Raw genomic sequence first — 21700 nt, forward strand, 5'->3', positions numbered from 1 at the left:
TGGGGGCATTCTGTATGGGGGTAACTGGCACATAGTAACCCTGAGTGGGGGCATTCTGTATGGGGGTAACTGGCAGCATATTAACCCTGAGTGGGGGCATTCTGTATGGGGTAACTGGCACATAGTAACCCTGAGTGGGGGCATTCTGTATGGGGGTAACTGGCACATAGTAACCCTGAGTGGGGGCATTCTGTATGGGGGTAACTGGCACATAGTAACCCTGAGTGGGGGCATTCTGTATGGGGGTAACTGGCACATAGTAACCCTGAGTGGGGCATTCTGTATGGGGTAACTGGCACATAGTAACCCTGAGTGGGGGCATTCTGTATGGGGGTAACTGGCACATAGTAACCCTGAGTGGGGGCATTCTGTATGGGGGTAACTGGCACATAGTAACCCTGAGTGGGGCATTCTGTATGGGGTAACTGGCACATAGTAACCCTGAGTGGGGGCATTCTGTATGGGGGTAACTGGCACATAGTAACCCTGAGTGGGGGCATTCTGTATGGGGGTAACTGGCACATAGTAACCCTGAGTGGGGCATTCTGTATGGGGGTAACTGGCACATAGTAACCCTGAGTGGGGGCATTCTGTATGGGGGTAACTGGCACATAGTAACCCTGAGTGGGGGCATTCTGTATGGGGGTAACTGGCACATAGTAACCCTGAGTGGGCATTCTGTATGGGGGTAACTGGCACATAGTAACCCTGAGTGGGGGCATTCTGTATGGGGTAACTGGCACATAGTAAACCCTGAGTGGGGGCATTCTGTATGGGGGTAACTGGCACATAGTAACCTGAGTGGGGCATTCTGTATGGGGGTAACTGGCACATAGTAACCCCTGAAGTGGGGGCATTCTGTATGGGGGTAACTGGCACATAGTAACCCTGAGTGGGGGCATTCTGTATGGGGGTAACTGGCACATAGTAACCCTGAGTGGGGGCATTCTGTATGGGGGTAACTGGCACATAGTAACCCTGAGTGGGGGGCATTCTGTTATGGGGGTAACTGGCAGCATAGTAACCCTGAGTGGGGCATTCTGTATGGGGGTAACTGGCACATAGTAACCCTGAGTGGGGGCATTCTGTATGGGGGTAACTGGCGCATAGTAACCCTGAGTGGGGGCCATTCTGTATGGGGGTAACTGGCACATAGTAAACCCTGAGTGGTGCCATTCTGTATGGGGGTAACTGGCACATAGTAACCCTGAGTGGGGGGCATTCTGTATGGGGGTAACTGGCACATAGTAACCCTGAGTGGGGGCATTCTGTATGGGGGTAACTGGCACATAGTAACCCTGAGTGGGGGCATTCTGTATGGGGGTAACTGGCACATAGTAACCCTGAGTGGGGGCATTCTGTATGGGGGTAACTGGCACATAGTAACCCTGAGTGGGGGCATTCTGTATGGGGGTAACTGGCACATAGTAACCCTGAGTGGGGGCATTCTGTATGGGGGTAACTGGCACATAGTAACCCTGAGTGGGGGCATTCTGTATGGGGGTAACTGGCACATAGTAACAATGAGTGGGGGCATTCTGTATGGGGGTAACTGGCACATAGTAACCCTGAGTGGGGGCATTCTGTTTGGGGGTAACTGGCACATAGTAACCCTGAGTGGGGGCATTCTGTATGGGGGTAACTGGCACATAGTAACCCTGAGTGGGGGCATTCTGTATGGGGGTAACTGGCACATAGTAACAATGAGTGGGGGCATTCTGTATGGGGGTAACTGGCACATAGTAACCCTGAGTGGGGGCATTCTGTATGGGGGTAACTGGCACATAGTAACCCTGAGTGGGGGCATTCTGTATGGGGGTAACTGGCACATAGTAACCCTGAGTGGGGGCATTCTGTATGGGGGTAACTGGCACCTAGTAACCCTGAGTGGGGGCATTCTGTATGGGGGTAACTGGCACATAGTAACCCTGAGTGGGGCATTCTGTATGGGGGTAACTGGCACATAGAAACCCTGAGTGGGGGCATTCTGTATGGGGGTAACTGGCACATAGTAACCCTGAGTGGGGGCATTCTGTATGGGGGTAACTGGCACATAGTAACCCTGAGTGGGGGCATTCTGTATGGGGGTAACTGGCACCTAGTAACCCTGAGTGGGGGCATTCTGTATGGGGGTAACTGGCACCTAGTAACCCTGAGTGGGGGCATTCTGTATGGGGGTAACTGGCACCTAGTAACCCTGAGTGGGGGCATTCTGTATGGGGGTAACTGGCACATAGTAACTGTCAGAGAAAAAAGAAACCATCTTGTTTTTTTCTCCATCTTGTTCATATCATTTAATATTAGAAGGGTTGTGAAATACATTGTGTAAGAATGTTTCTGTTTGCTGTTTTAAAAACATTTTTGATGAGTCCACAAACTTGTGAAAAGCATGTTGGGTGTTGGTCAACTGGGCCTCTTTGCCTGTTCTGTTCTTAGAGATAACAAAGCTAACTACTGATAAGACTGTTTCAGGACTATAAGACAAACATGCTTTGGGTTATTCAAAGGAGTATCAGCTCATAGACAATTCTCATTTAAGAATGTCTGGATACTGCCTTCGTACGTACGAATAAAATGTAGCTACAATCAAACTGGCCTATCCAACAGTTTTTCCCTGACAGCTTTGGTGCCGAAGTAAACCCGGGAGTGGAGAAATTGGAGGACAGCCATACAGGAGGAGATGATTGGATACCGAGACCTTAGGCGCCAATAAAGGTGAGACCAAACATTTGTCTCTGATAAGCTCTCGCTGTCACTTTCATTCCCTCGCTTGGCTGTATCTACAAGAGTAACCCGCTCTACGAACCTTGGATAGGCCAGCCGTAAGTTGTTTGTTTGTCTCTGTGTTAGTCTGTGTCTAACCCTTGTGAGTTAGTGTAACAGATGTTTCTAACCCGTTACATGTTGTGTTCATGTTTAGGTAACTGTGAATGTACTAATGTGTCAGTGAAAGTGTTTTTTGTTTAATGATAAGAACTCTCTCTCTGCCCTTTATGGGATAATTGTTCTATAACTAATCTCTCACTGTAACTATATTAATAAGGATTTATTGTAGAATGATACTAGTAAGGATTGCCTACCATCAGATATAGAGTGTAGTCATTGGTTATGGTTATACAAATGAAATTAGTTCTAACACTTCTTATGGGATTTGTTTGCATCTATCTGTTTTGGAAATTTTGGCGGGAACAAATGAAGGGTTAACCTGTATGTGAATTTTAGCCACCGAAACCCACTTTTGTGAAAATCTGTATATTGGGAATATATAGATTTTTGTTTTGTGTAAAAGGGGGGAGCGTGATCGTCTCCAGCCCAGTTCCATATGGGGAACATTTTACCCAAAACCGAGGGGTGGCCAGACCCCGACTTGTGATTTTTTTCTGTTCCGGGAACAGAGAGAGAAAAGGAGCTCCTGAGTCATCACTGTCACCGGGAGGCAGTGATGAAAGATGGCCAGTGGGTAAGTGGCTAAATAGACAAATGGGCTAAATTAACAAAACAGATTGGTATGGCTATCCCATGTGATGGTGTACACTCAAATGGGATACCCTATACAAATTCAGTCAAAGTTTATTGGAACAGATGGATGCTGAAATTCTATTAGAATTGGGACACACAGTAGGGATCAATGTAACTAAGATTAGGAAGACATGGAGTGAGGGAGAAGTAGAGGGTTATGACCAAATGAGAGAAATAAAGGGAGTAGTTCTGACAGTAGTAGTAGCTTTAAGAACCAGATTGAGGGCTAAGTGGGATAAACTTTAACACTCAGTTGGTTAAGGGAAATTTAGACACCCATGGAAAGTGTATGTATATGTATGGGTATATATATATATTGCTAAACTGGTATGTTTGTCAGTGATTTTGTGGAGAACAGTTTTTATTGCTATCAAAGAAAGTACTGATTCACAAAATTAAAGGTGTTAATGTCACTTTAAGTAATTGTTAGAAAAGGCTGTAAGCATATTCAAAGAGAAAGATAACATTACTGCAGGGAATGATAAGGCAGATAAAGCTGCTGACAAACAGGCTGCTTGTATGGTTCTAACAAGGACACCAACTGACAGCCACATACACCAGTCACTTTAGTAATTTTTAAAATGCTGCAAAAGTAAGGCTGGAGCACAAGTCCATATTAAATGGACCAGTAAATGTTATAAGATATAAGATGATATTTGGAAACATGATTATGGTTGTTTGTGTGCACCTCCCGTTTATTTAATTTGTTAGTAAAACACTTTGCACCTCCCATCTCATGTTTCCAAAAGGGGGGAATTATATTTATGGTAAACAAATTATGGTTTGCTTTTGGATTTGTAAAAAAAATCATATTTATAACACCTGGTTAAACCATTCTATCAGTTTTAAAGGTTACAGATAGATTGTATTCACCTATTTAAATGTTTTTATGTATTTGTATGCATAGATATGTTTTGGGGTGATTTGAGGCATGGCCAGTAACAAAAGCCACAGAATTAATAACAGGTAAAGTTAACTTGGGTACAAGATTTAACCCTTGCATTGTCATCTATGAGACACCCCTAAGGGTCCCCAACAGTTATTTCCTTTGTGTTGTTTTTGGTAGACCACCAAATACTGGGTTGTTTAGCCAAATATTGGTAGGAAGAATATGTTTCTCTTATTGACTATGTTAAGCAATTGTATAAGCAGCTCACTAACTTGTATGGAAAAGTGTTCTATTCTTTATCAGATTCAGAGACTGTATTTGGAACTCACTCTCTCCAATCAGGAGATTGGGTGGTGATAAAGAGATTTGTGAGCCAAACTGAATACACATCTGACACTGTAAGAAGGTATTTCCCCAACGAAGTCCTGCTGAGAGCCTGAGGAGGGTGTTATCTCCAGTGACTGAGAGCCTGAGCAGAGTGTTATCTCCAGTGACAGAGTCTGAACCTGTCCCTACACTCAACCCCCCCAACGAGATCACATCAACAGAAAGACAACTAAGGAGACTGATTCAGTTCTTCCGGAATCAAGAGGATAAAAAATCATCTTTAAAGTAAGTCAGACGAGAGTGGTAATAATAATCCCACTTGTCTGTTAACCAACGGTCCCAGTTTCAGGTTTTGACACTAAGCGTGGGCCTACTCTGGGTGAAGAGGAACCATCAGAAAGAAAAGGACTTTTATAAAATAATGACTCTGTGTTGGTTATTCTGGGTAAAGGTCTTTATCATTGCTTTACACCAGTAAAGGGGGGTTGCCAAATTCTATATGGCTCTTACACCAGCAGGCTGCAAAGCAGTTAAATACTACTGACTGCTGGATATGTTCACACGTTCCAGTTAATCATAAGGGGATACCTTTAGTAGGGATACCTATCTCTATGAATGATCTTATTCTTACAGATTATAGCTATGAAGTTGAAATAGACACAAATTATAAGTATCAAAATGCAATTAAAGATTGGGGTACATATTTGGAAATAACAGGGTTACTAGATACACCCACCATATGTGTAGGATCCATGTTTGCTAATCATACAATCACTTAATGTACTTACCTAAGATTCATGTGGGAAACACAGATTGTGAAAATGCTATTCTGAATTTCTACATGTATTATATGGGAAAAAAATGTGATAAGATGCAGGGTAATTGTAATGATTATGTTGGCTTGGGAAAAATGTATACTTCTTATGTCCCGAGGTGTTCCTGCCCTGACCGAGGAGAAGATGAAGATAAGAGTTTAAGTCTAAGGTGACAGATAATATGAGATGGTTTCAGATATTGGCCAGGGTATCACGGTACAATCATTTCTAGGGTACTTAGATAAGAACTATATTATATTTGGAAACTAAGCTTACTCATGGCTCCCTATGGGAGCGTAGGGAAATTGCACAATTGGAAGAGTTGTACCTGCTATCAGACAATATCTGAACATCTCATACATAGACAATCAAGGTATCCATTCCAGGGTAAATAAACAAAAAAGGGAATTATTCTCCAACTCAGATAAGGCATGGATGTGGTTCCCTGCCTTGATAGGATGGGGAATAAAAATAGTCAATAGATTAATTAAGTATACTAGTATAAGGGATGGTATAATAAATGAAACTATAAGTTCCATCAAAATAATAAATGAGAAATAAGTCAGGAAGATGGCATTATAGAATAGAATGGTCCTAGATTACCTACTAATAGATGAGGGTGGGGTTTATACAATCACAGGTAAGGAGAGTTGTACCTGGATTGGGGACTCACATGACCCAATTGAGCCCTACAGAACCCTTTCTCATTTATGGGAATCATAAGGATTTGGTTATCAAATGTTTAAAAGTTTTTATGGTACTAAATGTGTGGGATTGCAATGGGCCTTGTGTTATATATTATAGCAAGGTTGTGTTGTTGCAAATACAGTATTTCATCCAGAGGTTACATGGAGGGGCAGCTGAAGGGAGGGTGCTCACCCATTTAGCTCCTGAATCAAATATACAACAGCCTCTTCTGATCAGCAACCTTCTGTGTTTGGCCGACCTTATCCATAGCAGGATCCCATTCCTGTATGAATAGGGTAATGAAGAACTTGCTGATTTAGATGGGAACCCTGATAGGCAACTCAGTACTGCCACTTAACCTTTTATAGGTGAGCGGAATAGAGTTCTGGGTAAGAAGAATATATATGTTCAAGATTTTGAACAACAGGGAGGAATGTCAGAGAAAAAAGAAACCATCTTGTTTTTTTCTCCATCTTGTTCATATCATTTAATATTAGAAGGGTTGTGAAATACATTGTGTAAGAATGTTTCTGTTTGCTGTTGTAAAAACATTTTTGATGAGTCCACAAACTTGTGAAAAGCATGTTGGGTGTGTTGGTCAACTGGGCCTCTTTGCCTGTTCTGTTCTTAGAGATAACAAAGCTAACTACTGATAAGACTGTTTCAGGACTATAAGACAAACATGCTTTGGGTTATTCAAAGGAGTATCAGCTCATAGACAATTCTCATTTAAGAATGTCTGGATACTGCCTTCGTACGTACGAATAAAATGTAGCTACAATCAAACTGGCCTATCCAACAGTTTTTCCCTGACATAACAATGAGTGGGGGCATTCTGTATGGGGGTAACTGGCACCTAGTAACCCTGAGTGGGGGCATTCTGTATGGGGGTAACTGGCACCTAGTAACCCTGAGTGGGGGCATTCTGTATGGGGGTAACTGGCACATAGTAACAATGAGTGGGGGCATTCTGTATGGGGGTAACTGGCACATAGTAACCCTGAGTGGTGCCATTCTGTATGGGGGTAACTGGCACATAGTAACCCTGAGTGGGGGCATTCTGTATGGGGGTAACTGGCACATAGTAACCCTGAGTGGGGGCATTCTGTAAGGGGGCAGCCTGGGTGTGGTGCTGTCATTTGTGAGAGACAAAATGGGGTAAAGCATAAATATTTGGGGACAATTTGGTTGATGGGGGGTATCTGTGTTGGGGCAGAAAAATGCATCATCAGTGTCGCTCAGATGCCCCCCCTGGCATGTGCCCCATGGTACATTAATGCATTGGAGCCTGCAGCCCATGTGATGAGAAACAGCCAATGAGTCCACTTCTATTTTGGACAAGGTGTCCCTAAATGGATGAAACTTCTAGCTGTTACACATACAGGCTTTTGTTATATATTTATTATTTTATAACATTTAGACACCAAGCAGCCCCATGTCATGGGGGAGATCATGATCCAATCTGCTCTGTGGGGCATTAGCCTAAAAAAATAGGGGTGATCCTGATTGGTCACCCGCGGTAGCAGAGATCTATTGCGAGCGACTAAATTGCTCCGACATGGGAATCGCCGGTGGGAAGGCATTTCAGAGCAATTAGTCACCCGCGGTAACAGGGCGGGGCATTAGCCTAAGGCCCGAATTCCTCTTCACACTAAATACTAAAGGGAAACTCTGACTTCTGAACCAAAATTTGTTAAAGAGCCCCCACACAAGGCAGAAACCCCTAATACCCCTATCCCTGTAATCTGTTCCTTCAAAAAGTAGGAATAAATCCCATGTTTATAAATCCAGCTGCAAACCTTTCTCTTTCTGCATCATTTAAAATCCTGGCAGGGGAGGAGGGACTAAAACACTGATGTTACAATTAACAACAACTTCCCCACAACTTACAGGTTGCAGGAACTACATAACCCACAATGCATTGCACTGGGATGTTCCTAATTGACATGTGTGCAGCAGGGGATTGTGGGATTGGGAGGAGGCAGGCTGAGGACAGGCGACTACTGTTACATTTTGAGATTTACATTAATAATCAGGAATACCTGCATATTGTTTCATTGATTTAGATTGCAAAGTTGCTTGAAATTTTGTTTACTTTTAAAAAGATTAAGTTGTGTTTGGGTGAAGTTCCCCTTTAACATGAAATAAGGCCTGGAGCATCATGTCCCCCATATAAATATGTGTTAATAATAATAATAAGCTTGCAGGGAGAATATCCTCTCTATAAAGCGCTGCAGAAAGGAGTCAGTGATACTATATATAATTAATAAAAAGTAAATGAAACCTTCTGCCATTGGTCCAAGGCAACAGACCAATCCCACAAGGAGACAGATGGCCGGCAACATAATCCCCGGCCTGGGAAAATACTATAATAATAATAATATACTGGGGAGAGAGGTTCCTGGTACCCCTCTGGCTCTAATATAGTAAATAAGGTTGAAAAAAGACACACGTCCATCAACTGCAACTTTTTGCCCCTTTAAAGCTTTTCCAATTTGCCTCAGAGGGGGGCAATTCCTTCCTGTCTCTAAGAGGCAATTGGACCAGTCCCTGGGTGAACTTTTCATTAACCCTTGCTGAAAAGCCATCCAATCCCTATCTATACCTATCTCATGTATCTGCCCCAGCACTGCCTCGGGGGTTCTAGTCGCTCCCCTGAAGCAGCCAAGTTGATGCCGCCCCCCCTTGCTCCGCCCACACTTAGCTTTTTTGCTTTGGGGGGGGGTGCATCGATAGTGCACTTGATGAAATTCCAATTTAAAAAAGGTATTTCAGCTCTTTAAACAGCGCCCCCTGCCAGTACGGCTGATTAAGGGTGAAGTCACACAGAGCTACTAGTAGCAGCTACTTGCCATGGCTACTAAAACAGACAATACTGATCATTTACTGATAATTGTCTGTAGGTGTGTTAAGCAGGGGCAATTCTCAGTATTGTCTATGGCAGGGGATTTTCTGGATATTAGTAGCTGTGAAAAAGTAGCTGCTACTAGTTGCTCAGTGTGTCTTCACGATGGTGAAGCGAGCAGATCTTCTCCCAATGTCCCCACCCACGGGTGGGCAATAACAGGTTAATTCGGTTGATCAAACTAGAACAGTGGGTATAGGCGCCCGGCGATTCGGGGACCACATTAACGAGCCGATGCAGTCCCTGATCTGACGAAAAATCGAACCTGCCCAATCGAGATCTGCCCAATTTCTGGCCAGATATCAGTCGGGGGGGCCTGTCGATGGAGCCCATACACGGGCAGATAAGCTGCCCAATCGGTTTAAGGGATTGATATCGGCAGCTAGACCCGCCCCGTGTATGGCCCCCTTTAGGGAGAAAATCCCACAAGGCTGTATTTTTTGTCCGAATAAATGACTTTTAGTTAGAGCAGCAGCAGCAGCGGCCGGAGGCAGAGGGAGGCGGGCAGGTGTGTGGCCCCTTGGATCCCCTATTACCCCCCCCCCCCCCCCGGAACACACAGTTGAATACAGTAACAATAGGCCTTTGTGCAGAGTTAATGTTTTTTATTCTTATTATGTTCAATTTATACTTTTTTTCTCTTTTTTTCTTCCCCTTCCCTGTAGTTCTCTCTCCTTCCAACTGACAGTCGAGGAGGCGGCAGGACCCAATACCCACAAAGCCCCAGAAGCCTCTGACCAGCCGTATGTACTGAATATCATACACCATCATGGCACAAACACACAAACAATAAGGCGGGGTGGGATGTGGGAGGCATTAACCAGCCAATTAAACGCTATAAAATCCTTCCCCACCGTAAGTCTTTGCCCCCCAATATAGCACTTACCCAAGAAACACATCTCTCAGTAGGAGAAAACCAAAAACTACGCAGAGACTGGGTCGGCCCCTGTTACGCAGCTCCATATACAACACGTAGTAGGGGGGCGGCCATATTAATACACAAGCACTTACACTGGGAACTAGCAAAATAGAAGATCCCAAAGGCAGGTACCTCCAAAACATACGTCATTTGCAAGATAAAAATAAATCCACAACTGCCCCATAACCCCCTAGATACCCTAATTAGAGCAAACAAAGGGCAACTCCTGCCAACATCGGGGTTATACACTATTATCAGCCCAGCCATAAATTATAATCTGCGCAAAGAAGGAAAGTCTAAATGGCTCCAAGCGATTCCAAAATCCCCCCCCATTACAGTCACCCAACTAAAGGTCACCCAACTAAAGGTTAGAAAATCTAGTCGGACTGGGGACCTCATCGGCTCGTTGATGCGGTCCCCGGACCGACTTTTCCTATGCCCGTCATTATAATTTGATCTTTAGGCCCCAGGGCCAAACGATCGAATTATCCTGGGATTCTCCTGATATCGCCCACCCGTAGGTGGGGATATCAGGAGAATCCAGGATAATTCGATCGTTTGGCCCTGGGGCCTAATGATTGAGCGGAGCGGATCGGCCCGAGTATGGGGACCTTTACTGCAGCATATCCAACTCCAAATGAAAGTCTCCAAGTAGCTCAGTATTAAAGTAAAATCAGTTTATTGAAACTATACACATAATGCAAGGAAAGCCTTACACGTTTCCTACCTCAGAGGGGACTTAGTCGTAGGCTAAATAACAACCCACACACATTATTTAAAGCAAAGGTGGCCAATCGCATTTCAAAGGGGGTAACCAATCACAATGTACATATAATTGAAGTTAATTAAGTACCAACTGTGGTTATTTAATAAAAATAATAGAATAATATCCACCATTAGGCACAAAGAATTCTAGCCATACATGACAAGGAACATCGTAATCAAAATTGAGACCTTCCGGGTGTCTCGTGTGTGAATAAAAGAGCCGCTTAGTTTGTTTCTGTATAAGGGGGTTGGTAATGTGACCCCCCGGGGGGATAATCCTATCTACAGTATACCTGTAGCCATTAGATAGGATAGAGACAGTTCTATTACATTTCCCATCTGTAATGTTTAGAATATGTTCCCCAATGCGTTCTCTCTATTCTCTCCCTGTCTGGCCTACATAGTGTTTATGACATGGTTTGCAAGTCGGAAGATACACAACATATCTGGGGTTACAGTTTGTGTAATATTTCATTTGATATGTGTAACCCCTATTTGGCTATGAAATGGTTAAACCCCAGGCTAGTATAGGTTTAGAGCGTGGGGTACGTGCGACTCTTTTAGACAGGATGGGCCTTCGCTATATGGAAGAGACTAGCGGAGCTTGGGGTGTAGTGTAACTACAACTCACTCTATCTGTGTGCAGCAAAGATGGACGCCAGAAGGTTCTTCCAGTTGAACTATAGACAGGTTTATTGTCAGAGACAATGCAGGGTTATACTCACAATGCAGATACAGATGTTAAATGATAGTAGTACAACAAGAGAGGGTGCGCACCGGTTTATCCCACTTCGAGAGTCTGGGCAGGGTAAATGCCCCTGGGCAGCCTGGCACCCCCTTTGGAAGCAGTCAGGATAGATACCTCAGTGCTCAGGTTGATAACCCCCAGCTTGAGAGTCCTACAGCCGACTGTGGAACAGGGTTGAGATACTGCCTGTCTCCTATGTCTTAACCGTGGCCCTATGCTGAGGCAACAGTGCCTGTATGGGAGGTACTTCCAGCTACTTTCCTTGGTGGAGCCGAGACTGCTCTTGCTTCCCTCTCTCTCTCACTCTCCTAGAGACTGCTCTTACACGAGTAACTATCTAACTGGTCCTCGTTCACGGGGTCCCTGTCCCCGACTTCTCTAGAGTATAGGATGGGTAGTCTAGGGCAATAAGGCTTTACTGGGGCCTATTCTGACCCCAGGCTCAGTGGACCTTTACCTGAGACACAGAGGCAGCCAAAGAGGAAGCCACGCCTCCTTGCTAAACACTATATTGGGGTGTAAGGGGTGTGATCAACCAATAAACCAAAAGGCACATAATGCAAATTGTAAACTGGATACAGGGGTCTTTGCCCAGTAACAGCAGGAGTAAGGAAGTGTTAGGGTTAAAGCCATAGGGGCAGATTAACCCTATGGGGCCCTACATATGTTTTTGTTAGTAATTGATGAGATGAAGGATTGTGTTTTAGTTATGAAGTTACAGGTAATACCCTGTCTCGAGCCCCATCCCAACATTCCTTTAGCAGATAACCACGTTTTGGTTGGTCTATTTGATCGGAGTCAGCCGGGAGACAATCTATTGCCTAATGTTTCTGTCCTTCTCTCACTAATTTATAACCTTTATCCAAATTAGAGTAAAGTATAAAGTCCAATCAGTTTATAGAATGGTTACTGTTTTATCAACAATTCTCTTTATTTGGTTATATTGGGGCTGAAGGTAAGTACACAAGATACAGCTGTAGGGATATCATTCCACTTTGTCTTCCTTCTTTCTTCATCAACTTGAAACAGATCTGTATTTGTATAGTCACTTTGATATCTTCTTCATCTTCATGTGTTTGAACCCTCCTCCCCCCTGTTGGGCAAATTAACTCTTAGTCCTCCTGACGAAGTCAGACTCTTCCACGTACAGCTGAACCCCGGCTAACATTGGGCTTCACCGACGCCCTTTTGGCCCCCGGACTTTCTGCTGCAATGTGCACTGGGATCCAGTTTCCTTCAGAGATCCGACCAATATAGCAAAGTACTTACAGGTTGCCGTTGACGGCCCATGGCCATTAACCTGACGATCATGACTTTGTCTCGGTTTTTTTTCAACTTTAAGCCATGTTTTTGGCTTAAAGTTGAACCCTCCTCCACCCCTGTTGGGCAAATTAACTCTTGACTGACTTCCTGCCCAACAGTCTCACCCTCTTCATGGTGCTGTGCTCCAATCAGCTCGTGGGTGATCTTTTTTTTTTTTTTTTAACTTTAAGCAATGTTTTTGGCTTAAAGTTGAACCCTCCCCCACCCCTGTTGGGCAAATTAACTCTTGACTGACTTCCTGCCCAACAGACTCACCCACTTCATGGTGCTGTGCACCAATCAGCTCGTGGGTGATCTTTTTTTTTTTTTTTAACTTTAAGCGATGTTTTTGGCTTAAAGTTGAACCCTCCTCCACCCCTGTTGGGCAAATGAACTCTTGACTGACTTCCTGCCCAACAGACTCACCCTCTTCATGGTGCTGTGCACCAATCAGCTCGTGGGTGATCTTTTTTTTTTTTTTTAACTTTAAGCGATGTTTTTGGCTTAAAGTTGAACCCTCCTCCACCCCTGTTGGGCAAATGAACTCTTGACTGACTTCCTGCCCAACAGACTCACCCTCTTCATGGTGCTGTGCTCCAATCAGCTCGTGGGTGATCTTTTTTTTTTTTTTTTTTTAACTTTAAGCGATGTTTTTGGCTTAAAGTTGAACCCTCCTCCACCCCTGTTGGGCAAATTAACTCTTGACTGACTTCCTGCCCAACAGTCTCACCCTCTTCATGGTGCTGTGCACCAATCAGCTCGTGGGTGATCTTTTTTTTTTTTTTTAACTTTAAGCGATGTTTTTGGCTTAAAGTTGAACCCTCCTCCACCCCTGTTGGGCAAATTAACTCTTGACTGACTTCCTGCCCAACAGACTCACCCACTTCATGGTGCTGTGCACCAATCAGCTCGTGGGTGATCTTTTTTTTTTTTTTTTAACTTTAAGCGATGTTTTTGGCTTAAAGTTGAACCCTCCTCCACCCCTGTTGGGCAAATGAACTCTTGACTGACTTCCTGCCCAACAGTCTCACCCCTCTTCCTGGGGGATCATGTCTTTGGTTTTAACTTTAAGCGATGTTTTTGGCTTAAAGTTGAACCCTCCTCCACCCCTGTTGGGCAAATTAACTCTTGACTGACTGACCCGACATCCTGCCCAACAGACTCACCCCTTTTCCTACTCCCGGAGTTGCGACGTTTGCATTTTCAATCCATAATAGGACTCCGGAACGCTGATTGGATTTCTCAAGCTGGGAACAGACTTTCTTCCTGCCAATCATCTCTGCTTCATTCCGAGGAACGTTTCTTACGATTCTTCTTCTTCTGTTTCTGAAGCTGAACTCAAAGGGTAGTTCAGCTCCACCAGTGCCCATTCGGCTTCTTCGCACACATTGGCTTCAACCTGAGCCTTTAGTTTAAGGCTGTTTTCAGGTTGTCCGTGTGCTCTTCTTCTGGGGATAAATGGCGGCTCGATCTCTTTCTTTTCAAGAGCCTCCCAGTCTAATCCCTATAAAAATAGGAGAAACAAAATGTAGTTTATTAATCTATTCAGAGTATGTAGAGATGCAATTCCTTAGATCAGGTATGAGCCAAATAAGTGAATGTGGCAGGAATCCAGAACAACATACCTCAAAGAATGGGCTCTTCCTCACGTCCTCGGCTCCATGTTCTCCGGCCCCAAGGCGCTGCTCTGGATCTTTCTTTAAGAGCTGCAAAAAGAAATTGTTGTTAGACAGAAGCTTACAGTTCAACTCCCTAATCCCAAAGGGACAGTTATGGTTTGGTGAAGCCACTAGAACAAGAGCGGGACTTTACTTTATAAAGGATAAGAGTAAGGGCAAATATAAGCATAGGGTAAGTAATAATGGAAAGGCTTCTGAGCAAAACTCTCCCCATACAGATAACAACATGCGGATACCCTGCTTCATACTTACATTTACCAATATGTCTCGAGTGTCTTCTGTTAAGTAGTCAGGATATTCGGGCTCCTGACGTTTTATTAACATGAAGTAATCAAGATCAGTATCGGCATAAAATGGTACCTGGAAAAAAAAAACAATTATTAACAGAGAGTTGAGTGATTTATGGGGGATACAACTAACATACAATAATGTGATCTGATATTTCAAGCTGAATTATATATAGTGAAAATACAAATTTCCTAAGGTTTCCCATGTTATGAGGGTGGCCATGGTCCATTTTTAGCCTCAGCCTAATATCTTTTCACATTAAATGGTAATACTATGAGAAGATCATTATCACCCTAAGGCCTGTGGGACACTAGGTATTCTATTGGCTTGGGTAGAAACACAGGCTGGGGAAAAGGCTGAGCCTCTGACTTCTGCTGAGGCAAAATTCTAAGGCACATCATTGGCCAATCAGCGCATAGAGCGGGTTACGGCGATGCCGGAACGCTCGGAATGCAGAGCAGAAGTCAGAAGATCGGCCTTTTCTCTGCCTACATTTTTACGCAAGCAGACAAAAGGTGGATAAAAAGTGGATACTTACGGTTCCAGTCAGCATTTTGTAGATGGTTACGCCAAGTGCCCACCAGTCGACCGATCTCGTGTATCGGCCTTTGAATATTTCCGGGGCCATGTAGAAAAAGGTACCACGAGGACTTGTGGCTGTGCTGTCAGCAGCCATTCCTGAAGCAGAAAGAAAACAGTGAGTTAAAGAGTTTATCCATAGAAAGGCTGCATTCATTGGCTGAACAGAAGAGCAGCAGCTCTCTTATTATCTATCTCTGTCTCTCTCTGGTTATAATAATATATATATATATATATAGGGCCAATGCTACAGCTCAGCTGCTACACTGTGTATATGCTACACCATCTTACTTATACAACTTACCTTCTTTGCAAAGCCCAAAGTCGGTGATCTTGACGTACCCGTCTCCGTACAGGAGAACATTGTTGATTTTTATATCCCTACAATAAAACAGAAGCACATTATAAAATACCAATTCAATATCAGAGGTTTAGTATAAATAATCTAAAGAGAATGATGATTTCTAGGATTGGGGCTCTGTGTCCCATTAATGTTCATTGTTGCTTACCTGTGCGCGATATTGTGTTGGTGCAGGAATTGTATCCCCAGCACCATGCAAGCGGAATAGAACCTGCAAAGAATAAATGAATAAAGTTAAACATATATCCGTTTTATAAATGCAAACCTATCAATATAGAACTACTACAAATGTAAGTTATTCCTTAGACCCCAATATTCAGCGGAACTTGGATTGAAATTGCACTGAAACCTTTAATGACATGAGTAGCCCCCCATGTTTCCCAGTAAATAGTATTGTGAGACTAGTGTTCTACCTACTGAGTGAGTTATTGAGCCAATAATAATGGTATTATGTCCATATAGTGGTAAGAATGCCATAGGGGTAATTGGCCTTGGGTCGAGCTCCCTAAAATCTAATTAGTACTTACCGAACTCTGTCGAGTGGAAGTCCGCCTGTAGCCACGTAGGCAGCCAAATCTCCTCCTTCCGCGTACTCCAAAGCCAGACATATGTGGTTTTGCGTCTGGAAGGAGCCGAGTAGCCCGACAAGGAACAGACATTGCTCCTCGTCGACCAGTCGGAGGATTCGCTGCTCTAGGGTGACACTGTAAATAAAAACCATTAAAAGTTAATACAAGAACAGTTTACAAGTTATACACATTGACTTATGGCCGAGAGAGTGGGGGGGGGGGGGGGGGGGGGGCAACTGTTCTTAATTACAGGTCAACATTATTCTACATTATATTAGCCCCCAGTTAATGATTTACATCTCTGAGTGCCCCCCATTAGTTAGAGAGATGAATGTGCATATGACTTGTGTAGCCACATTAGTTTTATCCGCAGGGGCACAGAGCATTTTTCTTTTATGGGAAAAATCTATATTTTTACAGCTAAATAAAATCACTCTTTTACCCAAAACTTACCAATGAAAGATCTCTCTCTCGTTGATTTCATGCATTTCGATTGCCTTAATGGCAAGAACCTTCCCCGAGCTTCTGTGCTGTGCCCTATAGACCTGCAATGGAAGAGATACATGAGATAAAATGAAATACAGGAACCCAACACTTTTTCATGCTGATTCATTTCTAGCCAAAGGGTTCAAAAGTGTTATATCCCTGGGTCACCCAGTATGGGATTAGATATATAATATAGAGACGGAAAAGCTCACCTTCCCGAACGATCCCTCGCCGAGATACGACTGGAGTTGGAAGTCGGCGATGGTCGATGGCGCTTTTTCCACCAGCCTAAAATGAAACACATTTATTTGATTAAACCTATTTCAAACAGGGGTTCTTATGGAACATTTATATATATATATATACATATATGCACTATGGATAAGATTTCATGCAATCCACCTTCCCAAATAAACCACAGACAGTACAACAAACATATCTTAGAACCATTACCTTCTCTCCAACCCAGTTGGGTCCAGGGTTCCGTCAATCTGCTCTACTATTTGGTAGAAACGAGTTCTCATCTAGAGAAGAGAAACAAATACCATGAATTCATGTTCAATATTCCTCATGTGAGAAAAGCCTATTTATTTCGCAACCAAAACTTACCTTTACCCTGTCAGGAATGTCGTAAAACGACGGCTTTTTCCTTAGTGGTGCTGATTAAAAGAAAAAAAACAAAGGTTAGTTCAGCTTTAAGTCACTACTTTGCAAAAAGTACCATTGGGAACTGTGGGGACAAAATGGCTGTAGGAGCGTCTGTTTGTGAGTTGGAATGAATAAGTTGAGGCCTAAGTCTAAAGCTGTTGGTTTGGGCAACATTATATCAATGGCCTCGTACTGAGAACCATTAGAAACTATTTTCCAAAACTAATTAATATAAAATGCAGAAATTGACTAGAACTAGGGGTGCACCGAATCTTGGGATTTGGCCGAACCCCCGAATCCTTCATGAAAGATTTGTCCAAATTCCGAACTGAATCCAAATTCAAAATTATGTGATTATAAGGTTTGGGAGTCGGTTCAGACAGACTATTGATTCAGCCGAAGCCGAATCCTGCTGAAAAGGCGGAATCTTGGCCGAATCCCGGATTGGGTGCGTCTCTCAGTAGAACATACAGTACAGTAGTACATTATTCTAGCTGGGAATTGGGATCAGGTTTATGGTTGAACATCAATAAGTAAAACATTTGTAGGACAAAAATCACCTTTGCGGATCCGAGCTGCTCTCTTTCTTTCGCTCTTCTCGAATTCCTTTCTCCGGACTGCAGCTCGAATCTCTTTGGCCGCCTCAGAATTTTCGATCACGACATTCTCTTCAGGTAAAGAGTCCTATAGGGATCCAATGCAAAAAGGGTTCAGTGTAAATGTTATTGTGACTTCTGATTGAAATTATTTTTGCTTAAAAAGGGAAAATGTTACTTCTAATAAGTTTCCAAAATGCGCACAAAGCTCGTTTAGAAAAATGTAAAGCTAAATGGAACGATATGATTCTTGGCCGAGTTACGGCATCAGGTTGTTACAACAGTCTCGGCTGGAGAAGAGACGGCCTAGAACGGCCACACAAACCGATTATCCTGAATTAAACATGAAACCAAACTCACCCTCAGTTTCTCAGCAGATGTTTCCGGAACTGGAAGCATCAGAGCTTCTCCCGTTGGAGTGATTTCTTCTGGGCTCTGTGCTTCCATCACTGCCACGAAGCTCGCCTTCTTCTCTTCTTCCTCAACGACAGAAAGATCTTCCATCGCTTTCTCCTCTTCTTTCTTCTTGAGCAGCATTTCAAGAAGAAGCTCATTTCTGAGTTTGCGATTCGCAATCTCTTTGTTGGCTTCTTCCTGCGCTTCTCTCTGTAGATGTTTCCATTCTTCCATTTCTCTCAGGCGCTGTTTCTTCTGTCTTTCCACTTCCACTTCACGTTCTGTTTGTCCAACTATTTCCTTTATCCTAAGAAGCACATTTCTGAATTTGCGCTTTTTCATTTCTTTCTTTGCTTTCTCTCTTTCTTCTTCCTGCCGGATTCGGCATTTCTCGTTCTCAATTAATCTCTGGATCTGCTGAACAGTAAACTGTACAGCTTCCTCCAGAAATTCTTCATTCAGTCTTTCCTTCATTCTCTCTTGCTGATCCATTCGGATATCCCGCTGCCGGGCGTATCCTTCCGCCTCCTCCTGAGCCTGTTTCTGAACAGCTTCTTTACCTTTCATTGTACGCTGAAAGGTTGGAGTAGCTTTAATATCGCTACAACTGGAGTCCTGGAGAAATGAAATATACAAAATTAAGCACTGAAGCCCAACAAATACCCAGAGGCCTGAGCTGAATACTTAGGGGCAGAAAAAAATAATCGCAATAAAACTCGTGTGACTTTTCTTCTCGAACGCTAGCTAATTTAAGATAAAAGCGCAACAGAATATTCCCACGAGGTTAAACATTTTTAATTAATAATTAACTAAATAAATAAAGGTATTAGAGACAATAAATAGCGACTATTCATGGTTCTTAAGAATATTCTTCAGTAAAGTCTCATTACGTTTTTTCACTTCGTTTTTTCTCGAATTGTAAATAAGCATAAACTGGAATTTTGATAACTCAGCCCCTTAGTGAATAGCACTTTTTTTGTTAGAAAACTGCTATTTTCTGGGTAAGTGGGGGCTCTGTATATAATGTTAATAATGTATATAATGTAAATGATAACTTACATTCTTCCCCTGAGGGAGAATTCCTCGTACAACTGGTTCCGGTTCCACTTGTTCAGTGACCGTCAGTTGTGAGAGACGTTCAGTTACATCCTGTTGGGAGAGAAACGGGATAAACACAATTAAACATTATTACATATACTGTGTATTTAGATATATATAATTTCAACTACATTTTACCCGCAAAAAAATGAGAAAAATGTAGCAAAAACAAAATTTCTATTGATTTGTAGCGAGAAAAATTGTCCTTTGACTTTATTGCGTTTGACATGAGAACAAACACCAATTGTCTTCAAGATAGATAGATAGATAGATAGATATATAGATAGATAGACAGATGATAGATAGATAGATAGATAGATAGATAGATAGATAGATAGATAGACAGATGATAGATAGATAGATAGATAGACAGATGATAGATAGATAGATAGATAGATAGACAGATGATAGATAGATAGATAGATAGATAGATAGATGATAGGTAGGTAGATAGATAGAGAAACTGTACATGACTTTTTGGGGCTTTTACGCTAATTAGAATCCTTAATTAACCAATGATATGACAGAGCGGAGCCCCAGCAGCCAATCCCATTCTATGTTCCCTGAATACTAAAGAGACAAGTTTGAGCCTTACCTTAGGGTTACACCTAAAGATGTTCCAGAAGTTTTTTCCAATTCTGGAAAACATTGTTGTTATTCCTAAATGAGAAAATAAAGAGTTAAACCAATGATTTATTAGGGAGACCAACTGCAACAGTGTTGTTACTAAATACCCAATAGTAGAATGGCTTCCCTATATTGCCTGGGAAAGGGTTGGGCCTAAAGGGCAAGTCAGTCCCCCCAACTGTCACTTTCATGGAATCGTTTGTTTTATTCCCCCCTCTATTGTTCTAATACTGATACAACTCAATATACAGTATATATTGTGCGTCGAAAAATGTCGCCATTGCGTCACAAATGGGCGCGGTCACAGTTGGAAAAAAATAAGGCAAAAAAAATATGCACTGCACTTTATAAATGACCCCCAGCAATTTTTTCTATATACTATTAAATAACTAGATTTTATTATATTGTTTATAAAAGAATAATTAATAATTAGATATTACTTACAGATAATCCGATGGAATTAGATCTGATTATAACAATTGACTGATTATAGACAAACAACAAACGCTGCGCACTGATTGGCTACTATCCAGCAAATGATTCAGGATTGTCAGTGATGCCCCCTTATCTGATCTGGTTATCTGATAAGGATGACATCACAATGCTCTGTTGCCATGGGAACACAGACTGAATTCACTGTGGTAAACACTATGACATCACACTGCTGCCATGGAAACACACATGGGAATCACTAACCAGCAATCTGTTTAGTTTGGGAGTGAAACTTACTGGGGAACTGAAATATAAAACTGATTATAAACTTTATCTAAAGGAATTATGAAGTTTCCCTGATAAATAAGGGAAAGTCGAGTTTAGGAAACAGAATTATTCAAGTTCCAATAAAACAATAAAACTCCCGTCGCTTTAATGCGTTTGGGGAGAAACAGTCGCGCAGAAATAATGCGTTTGGGGAGAAACAGTCACGCAGAAATAATGCGTTTGGGGAGAAACAGTCGCGCAGAAATAATGCGTTTGGGGAGAAACAGTCGCGCAGAAATAATGCGTTTGGGGAGAAACAGTCGCGCAGAAATAACGCGTTTGGGGAGAAACAGTCGCGCAGAAATAATGCGTTTGGGGAGAAACAGTCGCGCAGAAATAATGCGTTTGGGGAGAAACAGTCGCGCAGAAATAACGCGTTTGGGGAGAAACAGTCGCGCAGAAATAATGCGTTTGGGGAGAAACAGTCGCGCAGAAATAACGCGTTTGGGGAGAAACAGTCGCGCAGAAATAACGCGTTTGGGGAGAAACAGTCACGCAGAAATAATGCGTTTGGGGAGAAACAGTCGCGCAGAAATAATGCGTTTGGGGAGAAACAGTCACGCAGAAATAATGCGTTTGGGGAGAAACAGTCGCGCAGAAATAATGCGTTTGGGGAGAAACAGTCGCGCAGAAATAATGCGTTTGGGGAGAAACAGTCACGCAGAAATAATGCGTTTGGGGAGAAACAGTCGCGCAGAAATAATGCGTTTGGGGAGAAACAGTCGCGCAGAAATAATG

At 42.8% G+C, this 21700-nt stretch overlaps 2 protein-coding genes across 5 annotated transcripts; both read right to left on the minus strand.

The window, feature by feature from the left end:
• Positions 1–13935: 13935 nt before the first annotated feature.
• On the minus strand, positions 13936–17949 carry LOC101732489 (serine/threonine-protein kinase N1). Of its 4 annotated transcripts, XM_031894508.1 has the most exons (8): positions 17448–17949; positions 17292–17362; positions 17051–17126; positions 16806–16897; positions 15932–16487; positions 15727–15803; positions 14502–15521; positions 13936–14380 (listed from the first exon to the last, which is right to left on the minus strand). In XM_031894508.1, the coding sequence occupies exons 2-5, from the start codon at positions 17360–17362 to the stop codon at positions 16307–16309; spliced, it is 420 nt and encodes a 139-aa protein (XP_031750368.1). In that variant the 5' UTR covers positions 17448–17949; the 3' UTR covers positions 13936–14380; positions 14502–15521; positions 15727–15803; positions 15932–16306. The 4 variants fall into 4 exon arrangements, with proteins under 4 accessions (XP_031750368.1, XP_031750367.1, XP_031750366.1 ...); XM_031894507.1 differs by having other exon boundaries at positions 14502–15803; XM_031894506.1 differs by having other exon boundaries at positions 15727–16487.
• On the minus strand, positions 17397–20225 carry LOC116407986 (trichohyalin-like). The gene is made up of 5 exons (XM_031894588.1): positions 20172–20225; positions 19538–19627; positions 18443–19093; positions 18047–18170; positions 17397–17497 (listed from the first exon to the last, which is right to left on the minus strand). The coding sequence occupies exons 1-5, from the start codon at positions 20223–20225 to the stop codon at positions 17397–17399; spliced, it is 1020 nt and encodes a 339-aa protein (XP_031750448.1).
• Between the last annotated feature and the right edge of the window lie 1475 nt (positions 20226–21700).

The sequence above is a fragment of the Xenopus tropicalis genome, chromosome 10, assembly GCF_000004195.4.
Source record: "Xenopus tropicalis strain Nigerian chromosome 10, UCB_Xtro_10.0, whole genome shotgun sequence".
In the NCBI taxonomy this organism is placed as follows: domain Eukaryota; kingdom Metazoa; phylum Chordata; class Amphibia; order Anura; family Pipidae; genus Xenopus; species Xenopus tropicalis.